General features: G+C 36.8%; 1 protein-coding gene across 1 annotated transcript in view; it reads right to left on the bottom strand.

Annotated features, from left to right (window-relative positions):
• The window catches only part of KCNH7 (potassium voltage-gated channel subfamily H member 7), a 216,346-nt gene that overhangs the window by 69,080 nt on the left and 125,558 nt on the right, over window positions 1-21,708 (bottom strand). The window contains exons 3-4 of the mRNA XM_054380796.1: window positions 21,464-21,623; window positions 4,248-4,672 (exon numbers count right to left, since the gene is read on the bottom strand). Coding sequence (XP_054236771.1) covers window positions 4,248-4,672; window positions 21,464-21,623 — 585 coding nt within the window. The remainder of the gene's footprint in view (window positions 1-4,247; window positions 4,673-21,463; window positions 21,624-21,708) is intronic.

Below are 21,708 nucleotides of genomic sequence, written 5' to 3'. Positions count from 1 at the left end.
AATTAATTAAGGCTGAGGCACCTGCAGCAGGGCAGGTAGGCTGGCCTTCCGGCTGCATGGGGTGTGGGGCTGTACAGGAGGCATGGTGAGATCAGTTCTCTTTTATATCGTTGTTATTATTAGTACTAACGAAGCTGCACGGGTGGATAGGTAGATGCTACTCTATCAATGTGTGTACAACATGACTTGGGCTGCCCTTCCTGTGCGTCATGTTTCCTGCCGGCTGAAGCACAGAATCTGTGCGGCTTTTGCCGTCAAACAGGCAAATTTAGAGTGCAATTCAATGGAGTGCTCAAATTCACATAGAATCTTAGATTGTAATTTTCTTCTGTAATACTTCTCAGGATATAATTTGAAAGTGATAGACAACTACGTTACATAATTTAATTCAATTGTGTCATCTTCCAAAAAAATAAATTTGACCATGGATGAATCACTGGAATTACTGCAGTTAGTATTGAGCTAAATAATGCTATATGTCAGAATTCTGTTATGCCTACTGTTATTTTAGCTGAAAGAAAAAAAATATCTGAATACTGGACTGCATTTTTAGACAGAGTAGTAGTTTTCAGAAATTTCAGGAAAATTTGAAATTTTTAGGGTCAATAAACAAAATTAAAATGGAGTAGGAAATATATTAAACTTTACACTTCCTTGGGATGGTATGCACAAAGGGACGTTAGTTTGCTTTTACTTGTTGTAGTTTGCTTTTACTTGTTGTATTTCACTTTTACTTAGGGCTTAATATTCTCTAGTATAGAATCTACATAATTTGCTCAGAATCTGAGAGTCCAAAGGAAGTGATTTAGGCTGGTTTCTAACTTGCATGGGTAGTTCCATAGCAACAAAATGGTTTTGTGGCTCATGCATAAAGCAAGCATGGCTTTCTACCTAAATTTAAACATATTTCCAGCATAAAATGCCAAATATGTTTGTTTCTAATATGTTTGAAAGCAGATGGCATCAAGGACGGTTACTAATTCCAACTCAGTTCTGAGTGCTATCTTCTGTTCTGTGGTGTTTATTCAGAATGTGCTTGTATGACCTAAACTTAGGGACAGATTCTATACTATTTTGTAGCTTATATGGAATGAAATCAGAGTGGCAGTGTTTTATCTATTTACACTATAAATTATTGCATCATGTGAGAGGCCAAAGAAATTCAAATGGATTGTTGGCTTATCATAGTGAAAATTATTTTACTTTTACACTTTAAAAATATTAAGTGAAAGAGCTGAAATTTTTGCTTGTTCTCACTGCACCTATTTAATTATGTGGTTTCTGCATGAGCTTTGTACCACCATAACCTAAGATACTTTATATTCAAACTGATTGTGAAGGTTTATTATTGCAAAATTTGTATGAAGAATGACCAATTGGAAAGTGCTTTAGTGAAAATAAGTTCTGAAAACAGAAATTGTCAAACCAGATATCTTTAAAGGTGTTTTACTTGAAAGGTTAGTTTCAATGTGTGAGGAAGTTGAACCCAAGGAGAAGCTTATGCAATGGTCCAAAAAGACAGGCCAAGGTTTAACCTTGGTGATTTTTGCCCCCAAATCTTGATTTTGAAATATTGGCTTGAATGTCAACATGAAATATAGCAAAATGATATGGTTTTCAGGTTCATTTGAACTGAAAAAATTGGATACCAAAAGAAATAGAAATGAGAAAAGAAGTATTTATCCATTATATTTTACATAGGAAGAGTAACTGGAAGGAGTAATTAGCTCTGCTTTCTAGGAGTTAATTTGGGTGGCAGAGGAGCATTCAGACTTACATACTGGGAGATGTACAGAAGGAAAGAATTCTTGATGGGGACCTTCCAAAATGCATGAAAACTTAAGGGCATTTTACACTTGCACTCAGTGAATAGAAGAAAAACAGACAAAACCAGATAATTACTGAAATTTTTTTTTTCCTGATTTATGAATCTGTACACAGTGTTTCATGATGCACATTTTTTAAATCTTAAAAAATTCTCCATTCCTTGTCATATGCCTTAAATAAAAAGTATGCAATTAAAATCATTAGACTACCAGCAGCTGCAAAGGTATTGCATATTTGGCACTTTTCTGCAAAAGACAGTTTCAAAAGTGGTTCTCCCTTCACAGGACTTTCGAATCTTTGTTTACTAAACTGTTTTCCCAGTTTCTTAGACTCCCTGTCTCCAACAAGAAATCATAAACTGTACTTTATGACTTCATGTAATTAGGAGAGACAGAATAAAAAGAAGATAGTGAAAACATCTTTGTAAATTTGTTGCAAGAATATACTGACACAGAAAAACCACACTTACATGAATTTTACGCTAAGCATTTCACCATTTCACTATTATACTAAGCATTACAGAAAACATTTCAGTGGAGTTGCTGAGGATATATTTTTATAGTGTCAGAAAAAAGGCATGTCTCAGTGTTGGATCAATGTTCATACTAAAGATTTAAGTAAAAAACCCTTACCAGTCTCTGAAGTAGGGTTTCATACAGTCAAAGAAAATCTAGTGTGTGTGAGTATGGGATAGAACTGTGCATGCAACTGCAACTTGATCTCATGATTCATTCAATAAATTAGGTGGGAGTGTTGACATGCTTGAGGGTAGGGAGGCTGTACAGAGGGACCTGAGTTCAACTGCATGAGCTTTCACAAGGCCAAGTTCAGGGTCCTGCACCTGGGCCACAACAACCCCATGCAATGCTACAAGCTTGGGGAAGAATGGTTAGAGAGCTGTGTGGCAGAAAAGGACCTGGGGGTACTGATTGTCAGGAGGATGAATATGAAACAGCAGTGTGCCCAGGTGGCCAAGAAGACCAATGGCATCATGGCCTGTATTAGAAACAGTGTGGCCAGCAGGACCAGGGAGGTGATTGTCCCTCTGTACTCAACGTTGGTGAGGCTGCACCTCGAGTGTTGTGTTCAGCTTGAGGCAGCGCAGTACAGGAAGGACCTTGAGGCACTGGAGTGGGTACAGAGAAAGGCTGCTAAGCTGGTGAAGGGCCTGGAGAACAAGTCCTGTGAGGAACACTGTGAGGGAGCTGGGGCTGTGTCTCAGTGTAAGGAGCGAGACAGGCTCTCTTTAACCCTTCTCAGGATTGGATAGAATTAGAAGTTTAAATGGAAATACTAATCACAACTACATGCTACAGTGTAAAGCATATAAAATACACAAAGTTCATAGGCCACAGTTCTCTCAAAACCTCCTTAGGCCAAAGCTTCTGACCACCTTCCTCCAAACCAGGCCAAATACTCAGGCCTCAAATGCCCTCCACCTTACCTCTCTATCCCCTCACATGCCAAATCTGAGTAATGCAGCTTAAAGTGTAGCTTGCCAGCTCTGGGCCCCAGCCAGGCCACTCCAGGCCCAGCTCCCACGCACTCAAAGGTAAGGGAGCCAGCCGTGAAGGGAGAGAGTGAGGAAGAAGGGTGAGGACAGCTTGTGCTGTCCCCTGACAAATGGGAGGTGAAGGCATTCTGGGAATGGAATAACAGAATTTCCTCTGTCCACCCACTGGTCTGGACTGTTCAGATCCTTGTACCCTCTGGTACTCTGGAGGAATCACCTCTACGGTTAGGGCACAGGCCTCAAACCACGATAGGCTGTTTAGTCCACAAAAAAGGAGGCTGAGGGAAGACCTTCTTGCTCTCTGCAGCTACTTTAAAGGTAGGCACTGGTCTCTTCTCACAAGTAACTAATGATAGAGAGGGAATGGCCTCAAGCTGCAACAGGGGAGGTTTAGGCTGGACATTAGGAAGAATTTTTTCATGGAAAGGGTTGTCAGGCACTGAAATGGGCTGTCCACGAAGGTGATTGAGTTGCCATTCCTGGATGTGTTTAAAAGCCAAACAGATCTGGTGCCTGGGGACATGGTATCATGACAGACTTGGTGGAGTGGTGAATTGGCTGGACTCCATGATCTTAGAGGTCCTTTCTGGCCTGGGTGATTCTGTGATTGCCCTCCAAATAGTGATAATGCCTTTAAGAATGTTGGGCTTGATTTTGCTATACCCCAATGCAGGAGGCAGATGATGCTCAAAAAGCAACCCCGCGATTTCAATGGTCAGTTTAGACATGAAAAGCAGTATTTAGTATAAATATTTGGGCATATTTGGGCCCTTAATATTTTTAGTGTACCTTTGAACAGATACATCTGATTATAATTTTGCTTTAAAAGGGATGATAATTGCTATGAAAAATTGCAACAATCCCTTTCTTAGTACATCAGAGAGTACCAATTGACTTTGTACTATACCTTCACTTGCATGACGGTCCCTAAAAGTGTTCTTGGGATGGATGTTAAAGCCTTCTATGTCATGTACTGAAGAGGCTCTCCGTATACTACAGATGCTTTCCTTTGATCTGGAGTGGGTTAGTGGATTGCTTGTCTGTATCATGTCAGGGTAAAGTCTGTCCCATTGCTGTTTAGGTGATGAATGGTCAAGAGGTCCTGATATATTAACCAAAGGTGAACATTTACTGGGTTGAATCAGTGCTTTTGTATCATCCACTTCTGAAGGACTACAGCTTTCTTTTGTAGGTGATTTAAAGTGCTTCATCGCCACCGAGTCATCACTGTGCTTAGATGAGTCAACTATCACTGCATCAGGGTCTTCCTGTGGTAAGGACTGCTTTCGGTATGTTAGAAGTCTCAATCCAGGTAACCGGAACCCAAAAAGTCTGCCTGCAGACAAGAAGAAAATATTATGTATTAGTTTCTTGTTGTGAAAACCTGCCTTTTTTACACACAGTCAGAGTGCATAATAATAGCTATAAAAAATGGCCCACTCCTAATAAATTACAATCCTTAGCAGTGGAATGCATAAATATGGTAATATTATATAGTTGTAACTCTGTTATAGTCATAGTGTTGCAGGATTTCATACTTCAGTCAGATCTAGGTTATTGAGCTCAGAGTAGTCATAGCAGCATTGATTCTACAGTCTGTTTTAAAAGAGAAAAAGTTAGGTATTCCAATTGTCCTTTCTAATTGAAAGTCTAAGCATCTGTACAAACTGCTAGAAAACACATCAAACTACTTTGCTTGGCAGCTGTTACCATGAAACTGATATTTGGGGATTCTATTATTAATGGAACTCCATGTGCTTAAACTTGTACTGCTGATTTACTGATTTATTGGCTACAAATTGAAAAGGAAGATACCAATGTTAATCCTTCAGGAAGGAAAAATAAGGTTTGTATCAGTTTTTGCCACAATTATTTCCTATACTTAAATTTTACCATTAAGTGAAATACTTATTTTGAATAAGTTTAAAATTAAAAGTAATGGAACATTCAGGAAGAAAGCTGTGACACAGCTCTCAAGCCTCAGCTGCACACATAAAATGGGATTGTCTTTTGTATGTTTGCAAATGGGAGGGACTTAGTGTGTCTTGGCATATGGCATAACAGGGTAGGCTATTTGGAGTGTGTGGGAAACTAATTGTGTAATAGTAAGAAATATCAGTAGTTGAGAGGAAGTGCAAAGTATAGTGCAAATCAAGAAAATATAGGGACTGTAAAATGTACAGACTGTCTAAAAAAAATCAAACCCAGATAGCAAATATTTGTAGATATTGTGTAACAGAACCCACAGATAGAGGCAGAGAGACTTTGACGTACAGAAAACATTGTAAACAGTGTAGAAAAAAAAATACTGTGCCCCCAAACAAACTAAAAACAACCAAAACCCAAAAAAACACAAACAAAAACCCCCTAACCCACAATGTAGTAATTGAAATGACCAGATGCCATTGCATAAACAATCTGACCTATCTAATAGATTCTTGTCACTCATCACTTTCCTACATGAATGTTTTCCACAGTGAATCAATTGCAAATGATTTCTCAGCGGAGATCATGAAATGTCTTGTTATCCCCCCTTCCTGGGATTATTAATTATTTTTGGATAAGATTTCATTTTTTTTCATTCTCCCCCCCAGTCACTTGGTAGCTAGCTAATGTTCATTAATATCTAGCACTGGATTTTATCATCTCATACTGAAATGTTTTCAAATATCTTTCGTTGATGCCTACAGCCAACAGTAAGTGTAGAGCAATTGGTGGCATAGCTTAATCATTTAATGTTTCAAAATGTGTCGTATATATTTAGTATTGAATTTACTTTGAATTTGAAATCAGTGAAAGTGAAACTCTCCTGCATCTTGTAAAGGAAACTGTGCAAGAGCTAAAGTTACTACAGGTCCATCCAGCACACTGTTGGTCCTGTATTATTATCCAGTAGTGCATACCTGGAGGAGGAGTTTCAGATCTGCTACATTGTATTGCTTCTCCCAGTAAGTTTACTCAGTTTCTTTCTATCTGCAGTTCATAAATTATCTGAGTCAGAGATTTTGTTCAAACCATGACGCAAATGGTTGGTGTGGCTTTCCATCATGAATTTGTCTCAGTGCCTTTGAAAACACAGTTGTACTTTGGTAGTACCCTATAGGAAACAATTCCATAATTTTAGCATGCCTTTGTGAAAAACTACTTGCCCTTGCTTGCTGTAAAACTGTTGCCTGGGGAAGGGTGCTTGTTTTTATGATAGGAAAAATTGTTAGTAGTTGCTCCCTTTTAATAATCTCAGTAATGGGTATAGATTTTCATATATCTGTTATATTCTCTTTGTATACCTCTTTTCCATCCTGAAGAATATTAGTGTAGCCATACTTTGTATGTCTGATCATCCTCACTCTTCTCCATTCCTTTTAATTTCTAATGTGATCATTTTTGATGGTGGCCTGAGCTACTTCCAGAGTCAGGGATCAATGAAGTGACAAAGAATTTTTATTTTGATCTTCCTTTCCTTATAATTCCTAACATTCAATTGCAGCATGTGCTAGCTTAAGATATTTTCATGACAGCTGAGAGATTTCTTTCTTGACTGGTAGCAGATAATTTAGTCTTTATTATTATTCCTGTTAAAATTTTCATTTGCTGTTTTATCACCTGGCCACTCAGTATCATAGGATATGGCTGTAATTCTAATATAATTTTCTGAATAATTCTGTGACATCTGCAAATATTTTCAGTATCATAGGATATGGCTGTAATTCTAATATAATTTTCTGAATAATTCTGTGACATCTGCAAATATTCTCACCTTATCATTTGCACTTTTTTATATCCATGTAATTTAAAATGTATCAAATAATAAAGAAATGCTGAGACTCTACTGATAACATTTCAGTGTTTAGAAATCTGGCTATTTATTTCCACTGTTGTTTTCCTACTTTAAAATGTAAATCCATGCAAAAATACAAAATATATTCCTTTTTTCATTTTTCTTGCCAATTTCTGAAAAAGGTTGTTAAATTCCAAATATTTAGCACTGAATCTATTACTCCAATGCATATACATACACAACAGTACAGTAGACAAAACCCTCTATTACATAAAAGCAGAGTCATGCGTGTTTTAAAGAGCTGCTAGAGGTGCCAATTTTCAGTCTGCACAGTGATGTTCAGCAGAGTGCACCTTGGGAACATGCGTATTTCTTCTAGCTTACTTAAGTGTAATTGAACAAATCGATTACAGTTGAAATTAGTGAAGTACGTAAAAAGAGAATTTATTTTTCTAAAATTCACATAGAATTGGGTTGCAAAGCAGTTTATAAAACAATTTTGAAAGTTCATTGCATCAAAAGCGAAACATACTATAACTTTCTTTTCATCAGTTACATTCAGCCTCTTAAAAATACCATTCATGTTTTCTGGCATTAGACACTGTTAGAGGCTTTTTGCTCACACTTCATTTTAGTCATATTCATGGTGGTGCAGATGGTCTTTTCTGCTTCACCAAGTTAATATGACTATGTTGTACTGCATTACTGATTTAGCTAACTGCAGTTCAGCTGGAAAAAATACTCAGAATTTTGCTTCTTGATAAGAGTCTTGAAATTAAAAACTTAAATGACTAGCTTTTTGTTATTCTTTGATAAACTGTAATAAATGGTCTCAAAATCTCTATTTCTTGCCTTTGAATAGAATTTAGAAGAGGAGTATTTTTATTCTTTTTCAGTTTATTGATAATGAGCTATATGTTGCGTTGGACATTCAGCTGTCTCCTGCAGTACTGCTGCTAAAACTATCAGGAGGCCCATTCAGAATTTGCCTTGTTTATGTTGCACTTCCTTGTTCAGCTAAGTAATAATACAATTTATCATGAAGAAAAATCTATGGCCTCAGGCCAATTGTGCCAGTTTAGGCTAGTAGGGTCAGTGGAAGTTTTTCTGGCATACTGTTTATAGGATAAAATCTTTTGTTTGGAAGTGGACAATGTCTGCATTGTGTATGTATGATGGCAGAGTATATTTATTTTGGCTTACAATGCTAAAAACATACTTGAAATGCAACTAGCTATTTACTATAAATATCTAGACAACGCTATGTTAAAATCCTTATGTTTTATCAAAGTTGAAGACTAGATTGCTGAATTGTTCTTAATGCTGAGTCAGAGATTTGGATAATTGTGGCTTGCTAAGAGCAGCTGACAAAAGCAGTTGAATGGGAGTCACAATTCCAGGCTTGTATTCCACCTCCTTTCAAGCCTTGCCTCACTCACTGAATAAGTAATTTGCACACGAGTTCATCTATTGGTCACATTTATTCTCTGTGCCATCTCAGCTAACCCGTACGGCTTCTAAGTATTAGAACTCAGTCCAAAAATAACATCTCTAAACTCTTAGACTTCAAATGACTTCTCATGTGTTTTGAAAGCCTTTTTAAATTCTGTCTCATATTTTGAGAGATCAAAGGAAAACATCTTTAGAATTCATGGAAATAAATTCTTTTTCATAAAACTACTACCAAAATAAGTGTAGGGGAAAAAACCTATCTTGATAAGAATACTTAATAGTCTTGCTTTTCAATAAGTATTGAAATAGAACATGTTAACATTATTGGAAAATTGCAATTCTTAAACACTGAACACCATCATATAAAATTTTATGGCATGGGGGAAAAAAAAAAGAAAGTATGAAAACCGATTCCGAAAAGACAGTTACCATCACATTTGCAAATTTCCTGTCCTGGCAATGCAAACTTCATTTTGAAAATTAAGTACTCCAGCAAAACCATATCTGACCAAGAGTTTCTTACTAACCCAATATGCCTGCCTGGCAGGTAATTCCCCTACCAGTTCTGTCCAAGCATTCTGTAACAAAGAAGGCAAATTATATTTGACCTGAATATTTCCTTGCTACAGTGAAAGTACTCCTTAAACTTCTAGGAATGAAAAATGCGTACTTATATAGCAGACAAAGTGGTAAAGTTAGAGGAACACCTAAATCCGAGAGAGCGTTACTTTCACTGTAGTTTATTTAGTAGTTTTAGGATTGCTGCAAGATTCTGTGTGCTATCCTAGGGTCTGTTTAGCCCATGTCAACATACATGGGATCCCTGGTTTTCTATCCCGAGCTCTGCAGAAGGGTAGCTCTTAAAAGAAGGTGGCTGGGAGGACATGATGACTCCTCAAAGATTTGCCCAGCCATTTTTTTGTAGCTTCTCTAGTAGAATTGTTACTTTCGTGATGCAGGAAAGCAGTTATCTGGAAACCAGTATCTGAAGCTGCTTTCACATAAATCAGCCAAAGGGAAAAGTAGTAGCTGGTCTCAAGCTCCCTAGCTGGGAGTGATGTTCAGTCTATCAGGCTCTCACCTTTCTCTAGATTTAGACTTTCCAAAATTAAATCAAAGGAGCTCCAATGCACAAAAGTGTTTGCACAAGATAAATTAAGTGATGTGTAGGAATTGGCAGGACTGGTTTTGGGTATGATGTGCTGTCCATCCTTTACTGAGAGCTAAACCAAGCTCAGCTGCCTATGTTCCAGTACAATCTGTTAACTGTGGTAGAGTGTTGAAGAAAATCTTGGAGAGTTTTGCCATAATGGATGACTGGTCTGGCTATCATATGAAACATACATTAATTTTTCAATATATAAGACTGAAGAATACAGCACACTTATCCACAAAGATCAACCTATTCAAAACAGAGAGAGGTTTCCTTGACAAGGTAAGGTAGGTCGATTATGGGAGATTTTCCTCTAGAGCGTGGGTTTATTCTACAGTACTTTTGTTCTGAAACTTCTCCAAACAATGAGTAAAATTAGTTTCACAAAAGGAGCATAAGTTAGCTCTTTGCTGAAAGACAATTGAATGCCTACTGTCAAGGAATTTTCAGGATCTAGGTTATCAGAAATACAGACACAGTCAATTATTGAACTGCTTCTCAAAAGCTTGGAAATACCATCTAAGAGCTCATAAAACAGACCTAAGGAATCACAAAACATTGACAGGCTAATATAGAAGCAAATACTTGAATGTGCTCCATGCAAACACTGAGGCATGTGATATTGCCTTATTTTTGGTCTGGGCTCAGCAGGCCTTTGGACAGAGAAATACAGCAAGAGCCATTTATGGTTTTTTCCAGTTCTTTGCCCCTAAATGTAGAGAAGCATACAAAAGTAGATAATTTTCTTGCTCTGCTAATTAAATAATATTAATTTCTTTTCAGGCAGGAAAAGGAAGTAATGTCCAATTATTAACTACAGAAGCTTACATTTATTATTCTTATATACTGCACACACATAAATTTTTATCCTTTGGTATGGTCTACTTTTATTTTGTCATTTCAGTTCCTCTTTTAGATTTGTCTAAAATTTAAGATTGTACTTAAGTTCTATGAGTATTAGTAACAGCAATGTTTATGTTATTTTGTGAGAAAGTAATTTTTTCTCTGTGCTGGTGATGGCACATTTTTGTCTTCGGGTTATACTTCTCCTAAAAGGTACTGTTTAGAATGGCTAAGAACCAATATTGTTCCAGATTTTTCTGTCTACACATAGGTTTCTGAGGTAGCCTGTCAAAACATGAAAGGAAGGAAATGAAGGGAATGTGTTGGGCTGACATGTCTGAGCAATGTTTTCAGGGTATGTCTATGGGTATATCCTTGGATATTAGTCTGAATCTGTACTTTCACTTGTCTGGTTTTCTTCCCATTTTTGACTGAGATGTCATTTTATTTGGTCTTATTCATTATGTTGAGATTATAGGAGTTACAATGTTTTTATGAAAAAGCCTTAAGAAAAAAGTTTTGGTTCTCTCAGGAAAAGATGTTACTTCTTGCATCTTGCTTTTTTATTTCTTAGACATAAATAAAAGTGGAAAAAAAGAAAAAGGCAAATAACTGCAATGAGATAAAATAGCAACTGTCATAACAAATATTATATGCAAAGAATTCATCAACTAACAGATTATTTTGTTATCTTCCTGAGAATATGGTGGGGTTTTTTTAGTAGCTGGAAAAAAATTTTTCCATCTATTAAATCAAGTTCACAAGAAATTCTCAACCCTTCATCACCTTGGTTGCCAGACTTCACAGAATAAAAGATACTGATTTTTTTCTGAGACAGGAAGTCTGAAGAAGTTCTCTTTATGTTTTAATACTGAATTTATATACCCCTACCAAATTAAGCAGTGTGTTTTGTCTCATATATTGATTGGATTTTTTTAATGTTCTGCATACAAGGACTTTCAGTGATAATAAAATGAAAAGTACCAGTACATTTGGATTTTATATGTCATATAATTATATCAAATTTAATAGTTTAGCTGTTACATCTATGATTTTGCAGAAATAATTATTCAGAGAATGGAAGCAAGAGCCATATTTTGACTTGCGCTCTTCTACAATTATATAAAATGTAATGAGATCCTGAAATAATAGAACCAGAACAAAACAATAAAAGAACTTTAGTAGACAGAATTTTAGAAGATAGATTTACCTGAAGAAGAGCCACTCGAAAGGTTGTTACCATCTGAAATACAATTAAACTAGATTTACAAAAAGCTTTAGCTTAAAAAAAAATACAGATTCAAAGAAATGAACAGACGGTTGGGAAAGGAAGGTAGAATATCAAATTTCTTCACATTTTAGAATAAATTCAGGTAGCTTGAATTCATATACAATATATGTAATCTGGAGAAAATTTCTTCTAAAAGTACATTGTCTTTTTATTTGGAAAATGTAAGAACTATTCCATTAAGAAGTGCTTTGATAATTGCAAAGTTTGTTGCATAGATCAATATATGTTTCAAATTACTAAGTATTAAAGTTGTCTAATGTTTCAGACAGAAAACTAAAGGATACAGACTAATGTGCTATTTCTTATGTACTGGAACCTCTTCTAGTTTGTTTGTGAACTCTTCTTTGCTATGAAATGCCAATTTTGTTTGGAAGAAACTCACTGAAAAGTTGATATATTCATAATCTTAGGAGAAATAAGCTTTATTCACTGACATTTGTTTAGAATATGACCTTAAAGAAGTTTCATATTCCTCATAGACTCACTTATTTCATATCTTTATGGGAAGAACTCAAACTATGTGTTTTTGCCAGTTGCTTTCAGGTCTTTGAAATGCCAAGCTTGATATAGGAGCATATCAAGGGAGTGATCTGGACAGGCTGGGTCAATGGGCTGAGATAAATTGTATGAGGTTTAACAAGACCATGTGCTGGATTATGCACTTGAGTCATAACAACCCCATGCAACACTGCAGGCTTGGGGGAGAGTGGCTGGAAAGTTGCCCAGTAGAAAAGGACCTGGAGGTGCTGGTTGACAGTCTGCTGAACATGAGCCAGCAGTGTTCCCAGGTCACCAAAGTGGCCAACAGCATCCTGGCCTGTATTAAGAATAGTGTGGCCAGCATGAGTAAGAAAGTCATTGTCCCTTTGTACTCAGCACTGGTGAGGCCACATCTCAAATACTGTGTTCAGTTTTGATCATCTCAATACAAGAAGGACATTGAGTTGCTGGAGTGTGTTCAGAGAAGGGCAATGAAGCTGGTGAAGGATCTGGAGAACAAGCCTTACTAGGAGCCACTGACGTAACTGTGGTTGTTTAGCCTGGAGAAGTGAAGGCTGAGGGAAGACCTCATTGCTCTGTACAACTACCTGAAAGGAGGTGTAATAAGGTGGGTGTCAAACTCTTTGCCCTAGTTACAAGTGATAGAACAAGAGGAAATGGACTCAAGTTGTGCCAGGAGAGGTTTAGATTGGACATTAAGAATAATTTCTTTATTGAAAGAGTGGGCAGGCATTGGAATAGTTTGCCCAGGGAGGTGGTGCAGTCATCAACCCTGGAGGTATTCAAGAAATGTGTAGATGTGGCACTTTGTGACAGTTTTCAATTGTCCTTAAAAGTTAAAATCTCTAATTCAGTTTCAGAAGTGCACAGATAACTTAAGTTCTCTGTGCTAGTTCTTATTATGAATAATCGACATGTCTTTCTCTTCCATCAGAGACTGATGCAAAACTCAGTGCCTCTTTACTTTCCTGGGGGTAGGTATTATAATGTGGGGTGACTTTGTAAAATCATTATCCTAGCTTTCAAGTTACCTCACAGAATTAATTTTAAATGTCCTGAAAAGAACAAATAGATAGGAGACCTGCTAAAAATGAGTGAAAATATAAAACAGGAAGAAATCTGATGTTAAATCCAAGAATCCTTTTTATACCCACTTCTCATACTTATTATGTATTTATCTAACTAGCAAAAGGAAAATTTGCAGGGTCCCTGAATAGCCAGAACATTGTCAGTATGCATTTTTTCCCTGTCCAGTGTGAACAAACCAGCTCCAGAGAGGCGACTGAGCTACTGAAAGCTGTGTCATTCCCTCTTTTTGATTTGTCATCTCTTTAGGCACAGACTGCTTATTTTTAAAAATATTATTACTATCGAACATTTTTACAAGTTATAGCACAATAGCTCTGTGATCTTAGCTCAGACAGGTTGTAATGCAAACAGCTAATTACAGCAGCTGGAATCCAGGCAGAATTCCTTTCTAATCTGGGCCCCAAAAGTAACCATCATCAGGAAACAAAAATATAGCCACCCCACTTGCATTTCTCTATCTGTAAAAGACTAATAGGATGCATTTATCTTAATGGCTGTTCTTTCAGTGTCATAGGCTGAGTTTTAGTCTGCTGCTATTTGTACCATCTCACCTCATGGCAGTTTCAAAAATGAAAGTGCTGGCTGGAGCGAAGTATTATGGATCTTGAAGTTCAGATTGTAACATGGGAGGCTTCCTGTTCTGGTTGTCTCTTTTGGGTTCCTGGTTATGGGTGTGGGCTCTTCCACTGAGAGCAAGAGGGGGACAGGTGGGGGAGTAGCTCTGGCTTGAGCTTTTAGCTTGCTTGCTTCTGACTGCTGCTTGCTGCTGTGCCTTTTTTTTTGTTTGGTTTTTTTTTTTTTGTTTTTTTGGTTTTTTTTTGTCTCAACATGGACTTTTTGTGTGTTCTTTTTCCTTCTCTTCTGTGGGCAAAAGACAGGTTAACCCATTTGTTTTAATTTAAACCATTACGGTTAGTCAGCTAGATATTTGTGTAGCACTGAAAATAAAAGTACCACAGGTTCTTCTGTCTTTTAGTGGTGATCGCTGTTTGGGTGTATTTCTTTGATAAGAGTTCAATGCTATCTCAGTTCACCTGACATTCGCTGCAATTTACCTTGGAGAAAAATACAGATATTGACACTATGTCAGAACTATGCTGCTGGTTGGCTAGGTAGAAATCTTTGTCCTGGACAGAAGAAGGAATTTACTCCCAGTGGTTTAAGATGAAGGCAGGGGGTTGCTATTGCTTATACGTGCCACATTCTATGTGGAAAACTTGATGCATCAAATGGTATTACAGTACTTCATGACAACATTGTTGTTCAGATATGTTTAGTGAAAAAAATATACTCGCCTCTCACTAAAATGCTAAGTGCACTTATGCAACAAAGTGCTCTGTGCAAACAGTTTTTGAGTCAACTCTGACTTAAGGGAAAGGCCTGATTTGAATTTCAGCTGCACTTATTTTATTTATAATTTTAGTGGATGAGGTGAACTCAACTCCTGATATGTAACTCCATTGCTAAGATTAGGGGATGGAGGGAAACTTGGTGAAGTGTAAGCACCTTGAAGAATCTCCTCGCTTGAAAGATTTTCTGATTATGGCTCTAGCTACTTTAAGAATATTATTAATCTGTTCATTTTGTTTGAACCTTATCCAAAAAAGTATGCATTTACTGGATGGATGACAAACCCTTTCACATTGCTTTTAGAGGAAGAAATTCAAGAAATTATTCCAGAGTGTCTTTAATAGGTTTATAGATTTCGAAGTGATAAAATCACAGCATCACACAGTATTACAATATATCAGAGGTTGGAAAGGACCTCAAGAGATCATCAGGTCCAACCCCCCTGCCAGAGGAGGATCACTTAGGGTAGTCCACACAGGAATGCATCCAAGTGGGTTTTGAAAGTCTCCAGACACTCCACAACATCCCTGGGGAGCCTGTTCCAGTGCTCCATCACCTTCATTGTAAAGAAGTTTCTCCTCAGGTTGAGGTGAAATTTTCTATGTTCAAGTTTGAACCCATTGTTCCTTGTCTTATCACTGTGAACCACCAAAAAGAGCCTGGCCCCCTCCACTTGACACCCACCTCTCAGATATTGATAGACATTGATCAGATCCCCTCTCAGTCTTCTCTTCTCCAGACTAAACAGCCCCAGGGATCTCAGACTCTCTTCGCAGGGGAGGTGCTGAAGTCCCCTAATTATCCTTGTGGCTCTCTGTTGGATTCTCTTCAGGAGTTCTCTGTCTCTCTTGAACTGGGGAGCCCAAAACTGGACACAGTATTCCAGGTGTGGTCTCACCAGGGCAGAGCAGAGAGGTAGAAGAACTTCCCTAGACCTGCTGGACACACCTTTCTTGATACATCCCAGAATCCCATTGGCTCTCTTGGCCACAAGAGCACATTGTTACATGGAGAACTTGCTGTCCAAGCTTCCATGGAGATCAGCACTCCAAGGTCTTTCTCTGTGGAGCTGCTTTCCAGCAGGGCAGCCCCTAACCTGTACTGGTGCCTATTTTAATTTCTCCCCAGATGTAGGACCCTGCACTTGTCCTTATTAAACTTCATGAGGTTTGCCTGCACCCAGCTCTCCAGCCTGTCCAGGTAACGTTGGATGGCTGCACAGCCTGAGGGGGTGTCAGCCAACCCCCCCAATTTTGTATCATCAGTGAACTTGCTGAGGGTACTCTCAATACTCTCATCCAGGTCGTTGATAAAGATACTGAACAAAAATGGACCCAGTACCAATCCCTGGGGGACACCACTTGCGACAGGCCTCCAAGTTGACTCTGTGCCACTGATGACGACCCTCTGAACTCTGTTGTGGAGCCAGTTTTCAATTCATAAGATAAGACAATCATCAAATATCCTTCTTTGGAAGAATGCAATTATATGCTGAATGCTTAATCAAATAACTTTCTAGGCTTTCTCTCATGAGGTAATAAACAGTATGTTTGGGAACCAGTATTAGTGTATAGGTTAGTACTTCTGGCTAGTCAAAACATTTCAAAGGTAAATGAATAAAATTTGTGATAAAGTTATGTCATTTGACTTTAGCTATTTTAGCCCATACATTAGTAGGAGTTTTGCTTTAGACAGGACTGGAGTAAAAGCTTGAAAAAGTGCCTACAGGTCAGTAAAAAGGCAGCATGCTCTAGGTGAAGTAGAAAATGAAGACAACTCAGAATTAAAGTTCAGAGAGGTATTTCTCATCCTGTGCATATGTGTACATTACAGTCCCTGAAATGGTCTACTTAAAGTGGAAAAAATATAGCTACATTATTGATATGGAAGTTAGAATCTTTCTGTCAGCATGAAATGGCTGCTGATTTTCTCTGTGTTCAACCTACGTCATGATAGATTTAGATATTTTGGAGTTACTGGCTTTACAGATGCAAAGTAAATGTCTGTAAAAATTTCTCATCAAGTTGGTTCAGTGGATGAAAATGCCAGATTGGAATGTTTAACAGATTTGGGATTAAAATTGGACAGTTACATGGTTCTGTTTCACCAACAGATTACTTATTTATACATAAGTAAGAGCAGTTTAACATTTTATAAAAAAGTGCTTAATAAAATCTGTACAACACACTGCACAAGAATTCTTACCTCTTCATTTGATTATCAATTGCTATCAATGATAATTTAGTAGTGTTCACAGAGTATTTTTGCTAATTTTGTATAATATTATGACTTTTTAAATTAATTCATGGTATAAAATCTACAGAATGCTGTTTTTTAAAAAAAAACTTGTTAGAAAAGGCTTGAAGTAAGAATGAGTTGCATTCTCACACTTGGAAATGAGACAAAATTTAGAAACAGAGATTGGATAATGAATAGAAATCTAGGGCAAAAATCAGTTTCTGTAAGTCTCACTTTAACTGCGCATTGTACAAATACATCTTCACTGGAGAAGAGGATGTTACCCAGTCATGGAATAAGTGCTCACAGAAGAAATTTTCTCACCTCTCTGAATAAAATACTAAATATATTCGGGTAGAAGTTCAAACAAAAAGATATGACAAATATTTCAGGATTTTCTTTCTCCCAAAAGGAAAGAATTAAATATGAACAAAGACTTCCTTTGTTTTACTAGTGAAATGGCATACATTGAAAAATAGAATTATGGAAACCCACAAAAGCATTGAAACAGAAAAGAGCAAAAAATTACTTGGTTGTGATTTAGTAGTTCTTTACTGATTTGATGCATGCTAAGATTTTTAAAAAAATAGCTATTTGATTCTATAAATACCAGTCAGACTACCACAGATGATAAATTCTTGCAAGGAAGAATAAAGGGAAGAAAAGGATCAGCTGAGAGGATTTTTTACACTATTGTGAAGCCAATACCTTCACTTTTCACATTACTGCCTATTTGGGTTTTTGCTGCGTATGAGATGTGAGCTCTTGAGCACCAGACCTGAAAGAATTCTCATTATACTCAAATGTGGTTATCAAACTCCTGGCAACACATCACAACTTTTTAAAAAGAATGTAATAATGAGCTAAGCCAAATGTTTTATCAGAACCTAGCTGTGTCAGCCACCATAATGGCATATAAGACAGGATCCCTATCCCAAAGAGCTTACAAACGCTGCTTAAAATGTCTGTCAGTATTCAGCTAGTAAATTTTTAATTATCTGCCCACTGGGAACTCTGAGCTCAATCTAGCAAATGTTGCCTTCCAAAGATCTTTCATTTGGTCAGAGAGCCCTCAGTCCCTTAACAGATTGACATCCCTCTTCCCTGTTAGAGCTTTTGAAAGAGTATACTGTGTGTATAGCAAGACATGCTAGTTGTTTTACTTGGTGTTAGATTTCAGTCACAAGGAGCATTGGGGCAAGCAATCTTGTTCAAAATTCTTGGCTTCAGCTAGAAGGATAGATGTTTTTAAAAAAGGAAAGACTTTTCAAAGGTACACTTGATAGATTTGATGTCAGCTTGTAATGAATCAATTAGAGTAAGAATTACAGTATGGAAGAGTTATTTTCTAGGGTCTAATGAATCTTTTTATTTTGTATTCACTTTTAGTTCTTTGCAGTACTGCAGCCTGACTGATTTATATTTGCTCCTAGGTTGAAAAGACATTCTAATTATAAGAAAACTCAATCTAAGGAGCTCTGGAAAGAAATCTTCCATGATCTGTGTACTTCTGGGTAACAGATGTTAATACAATTTGAAATCTTTTGTCTTTTTTTCATTAGACGTTGCTTATCTCGGTTGTTTGTCAGAGATGTATTATATTTGTTATGTGGCTGGTTCCCTTTCTATTTTTATTCTCTGATTTGGTTGCTGGATTTGAAAAGATTTGGTTTCTTGGCCCTTTTTTTTTTTTTTTTTTTTTTTTCCAGTGAACCAGTGCCTGTTATTGTCCATTTCATGTGTGATCCTGCTTTATTTGATGTATGTTCTAAATAGAGCAAGATTATAAAAAATTAACTCTTCACCCTAGAGAATCTGCTGTTTGCCTTTCTTATCGTGGGAACATGACTTTAAAAAAATGATTTTGCTAGTAAACAATCCACCTTTCATGTGATTTCTTTTGTTGCTTATTGGCCTCTGTTTTTTCTAAATTTTAAAGCTTTTGTTTGTTTTACTTTAAGTCCACCATTGGACTGCACACAATCTCTTGAAGATATTTCTGGAAATTTTGCACAGGTTGGCCTCTTTCTTGAGAATTCTCTCTGCCAAGAAGAATTTTTGGCTATGTAGCATATATTTTGTATCACCACTCTTCCGATTCTGCCCACGTAACAGTCTGCTCTGAAACCACAAGCAATTAGGTAAGACTAAGAGCAGCCATGTGCCTGCTCTGCTTTCTGCCAGTTTCTAACATCTGGCTGTGCCCACTAGCAGGAAAACGGTTCAAGTCACCTTTCTTTGCCTCCTTTTGTAACTTGATCTTTCTCTAATACCTACTGAGCTTGGAGGCCCACCTATTCATTTTTGAAGAATTCTCAGCAAGGAAATCTCTTGTGTATGTCAGGAGTCAATGCTGTAAAACAAGAGAAGGATGTTTTGACTAAGTGATTTTTTTGCAGATGTCCTCTTTAGCGGCTTTGCTATGACAACACTTTGCAAATGACAACACTTGAAAATGTACAGTGATGTATTGCAGATAGCAGCACAAAAAGATCTTTTCAGGACATGAAGATCCCAATTTACCCCCTCCAACTGGTATTTTACCTTCTGTTTTCTCAGTAAAGCCACATTAAGCATGGACCAACTGGGCAATTTTATGTTCTAAACTTGTTTTTAAAACTATCGTGTTTAAAATTCACAAAATCATGGCATTCTGTAATAAAAACAGAGTATGAGTAGGGTTCACTTGATGTAACTTTAAGAATTATTTTTCTGATGTAGTATTATTTTTTCTAATACCCCTTCATGGGAACTTCACTATAATATTACTCGAAAAAGAGAAGTGTTTTCTTGATATCTAAAGAAAAATGACAAATACTGCTGTAGTGGTTATTTTAAAAATCCAACTCTGCAAATCAGAATAAGAAAAGAAAGTACAAAGATTGCAAAGATGTAAAAAATATTTACAAAGATTGTTTCAAAAACTTGTGATTTTTGGTGAGCAATAATTATTTGAGAATTCTAGTTTCCAACAACAGGAATTTTCCTTTCCACAGTCTCCATCTACTATTACTAGGTTACATAGGCAAAAAGTGGAAAGACTTTGGCTCATCTGGAACAATTCAGCCAGAACTCTTTCTCCATGCTTAACAAAAAGAACATTTTTTAGTATCCTGATTAGTTACAGAAATACTTTTCAATTTTTAAGAATGTGAATGATTTGGCAATATTATGAAGGAATATTATGAAGGGAATTTTTTAATATATTTTTTCATAGCCACAGAGATTTGAGTGAGATCCTATGCATTTTGTTCAGGAGATACAGTGCAGAAAGTCTAGATTATGGAGAATGGCAAAGATTGCTTTCATCAGAAGGAACCTGGTAGTGCTGCTGTATGCACAGCTACAGGCCTGCTCCTTACAATTTTCTCAACATAACTATCAGAAAAAATAATACACCATGTCATCACTTCAGGTTATGCAGAGTGCTTACACTGGGAAAGTTCTCCCCTCATTTCTAGCAGTGAACATAGTACTGGTCTTTGTCTCTTATCTAGAGAAAGCCAAAGTGCTGATTTAACAATCAGAAAAGTGAGGTTCCAGGTCCCTTTATCATCTTAACTTTAAAGATTATTACACTGTGAAAAGGTATTTTCCAACTGTTGCTGAGCCAGCCAGAGGAGATTGTTAATGCTCACTGTTAGAGCATGCTCTGCTTTACTAAGAGCTTGTACAAATGGGGACATGTTCTGTGAAATCTTGTAGTAAGCACAGATTATGAGTGAGGACGCAAAGCAGAAGGATCATGTGCTGTTGCTAACACAGGGTGAAGGTCAGCAAAAGAGCACTTGTTTTGCAGATAGTGGAACACAAGCTATACAGTCTGTCCATATAAGAAGTGGACCTTTTTTCGTGTAGGATTTTGAAAATACATTCCAGAGTGGAATGAAAACAAAAGCATGTCTGTATATCTGTATATCCAAACCTCCCCACACCCATCAAGACAATTTGAATACTACTTCAGTTTGAATACTTCAATTTGAATACTTCAATTTGATAAAATCAAGATTAATTATAACTTTTTTACCCATGTTTTATATTCTCTAGTCCAATTTAATCAAACCTGCCACCAACTATTTTTTATTTAGAATGGAAAATATAGATATTCAGTTTTGAATAGGCTAAGGTGAAATATTTGGCTGCATCGTAATACTGTTTTTACAGATTTATGTTAATCAATTTTTGTCAAGGGCATTATTTTAATCAATTTATATTCCATAGAAAGGCAGAGAAATCCATGTTGTTAGTAGTACCAAACAACTGATAGATTATTTTGCCAATATTATAAGAGGTTTACTACATTTAACTTCTTGTGGTTTGGATAGTATCTTAAATTAGTCAGGTAATGGGGAATACACTTTTTCCTTGGTCTCATTCTTGCCCAGGTTAATTATTCTCCCAGATAAGAGTAGAGGTAAGCAAAGTAACTTACGATTTACAAGTTTGGATGGCAATATTGGTTTGGACTTCTCAGGAGATGCCACATTCTCTTCATCTGTTACATACTCGAAGTTAATAATAAACATCATTGCTACTCCCTCTTGATTTTTCACAGGGATTATGTGGGTGTTGCAAATAAAGGTAGATCCTGTGGATGGAGAAAATGAAAGAAAGAAATACATAACTCAATGGAAACCATAATTTTTTCACTCTAGTAATTCCAGTTCACCAAC

This window comes from Indicator indicator, chromosome 5, assembly GCF_027791375.1.
Source record: "Indicator indicator isolate 239-I01 chromosome 5, UM_Iind_1.1, whole genome shotgun sequence".
Taxonomy (NCBI): domain Eukaryota; kingdom Metazoa; phylum Chordata; class Aves; order Piciformes; family Indicatoridae; genus Indicator; species Indicator indicator.
The sequence above is the reverse complement of the archived record's forward strand: the minus strand, read 5'-3'. Positions and strand labels throughout refer to the sequence as shown.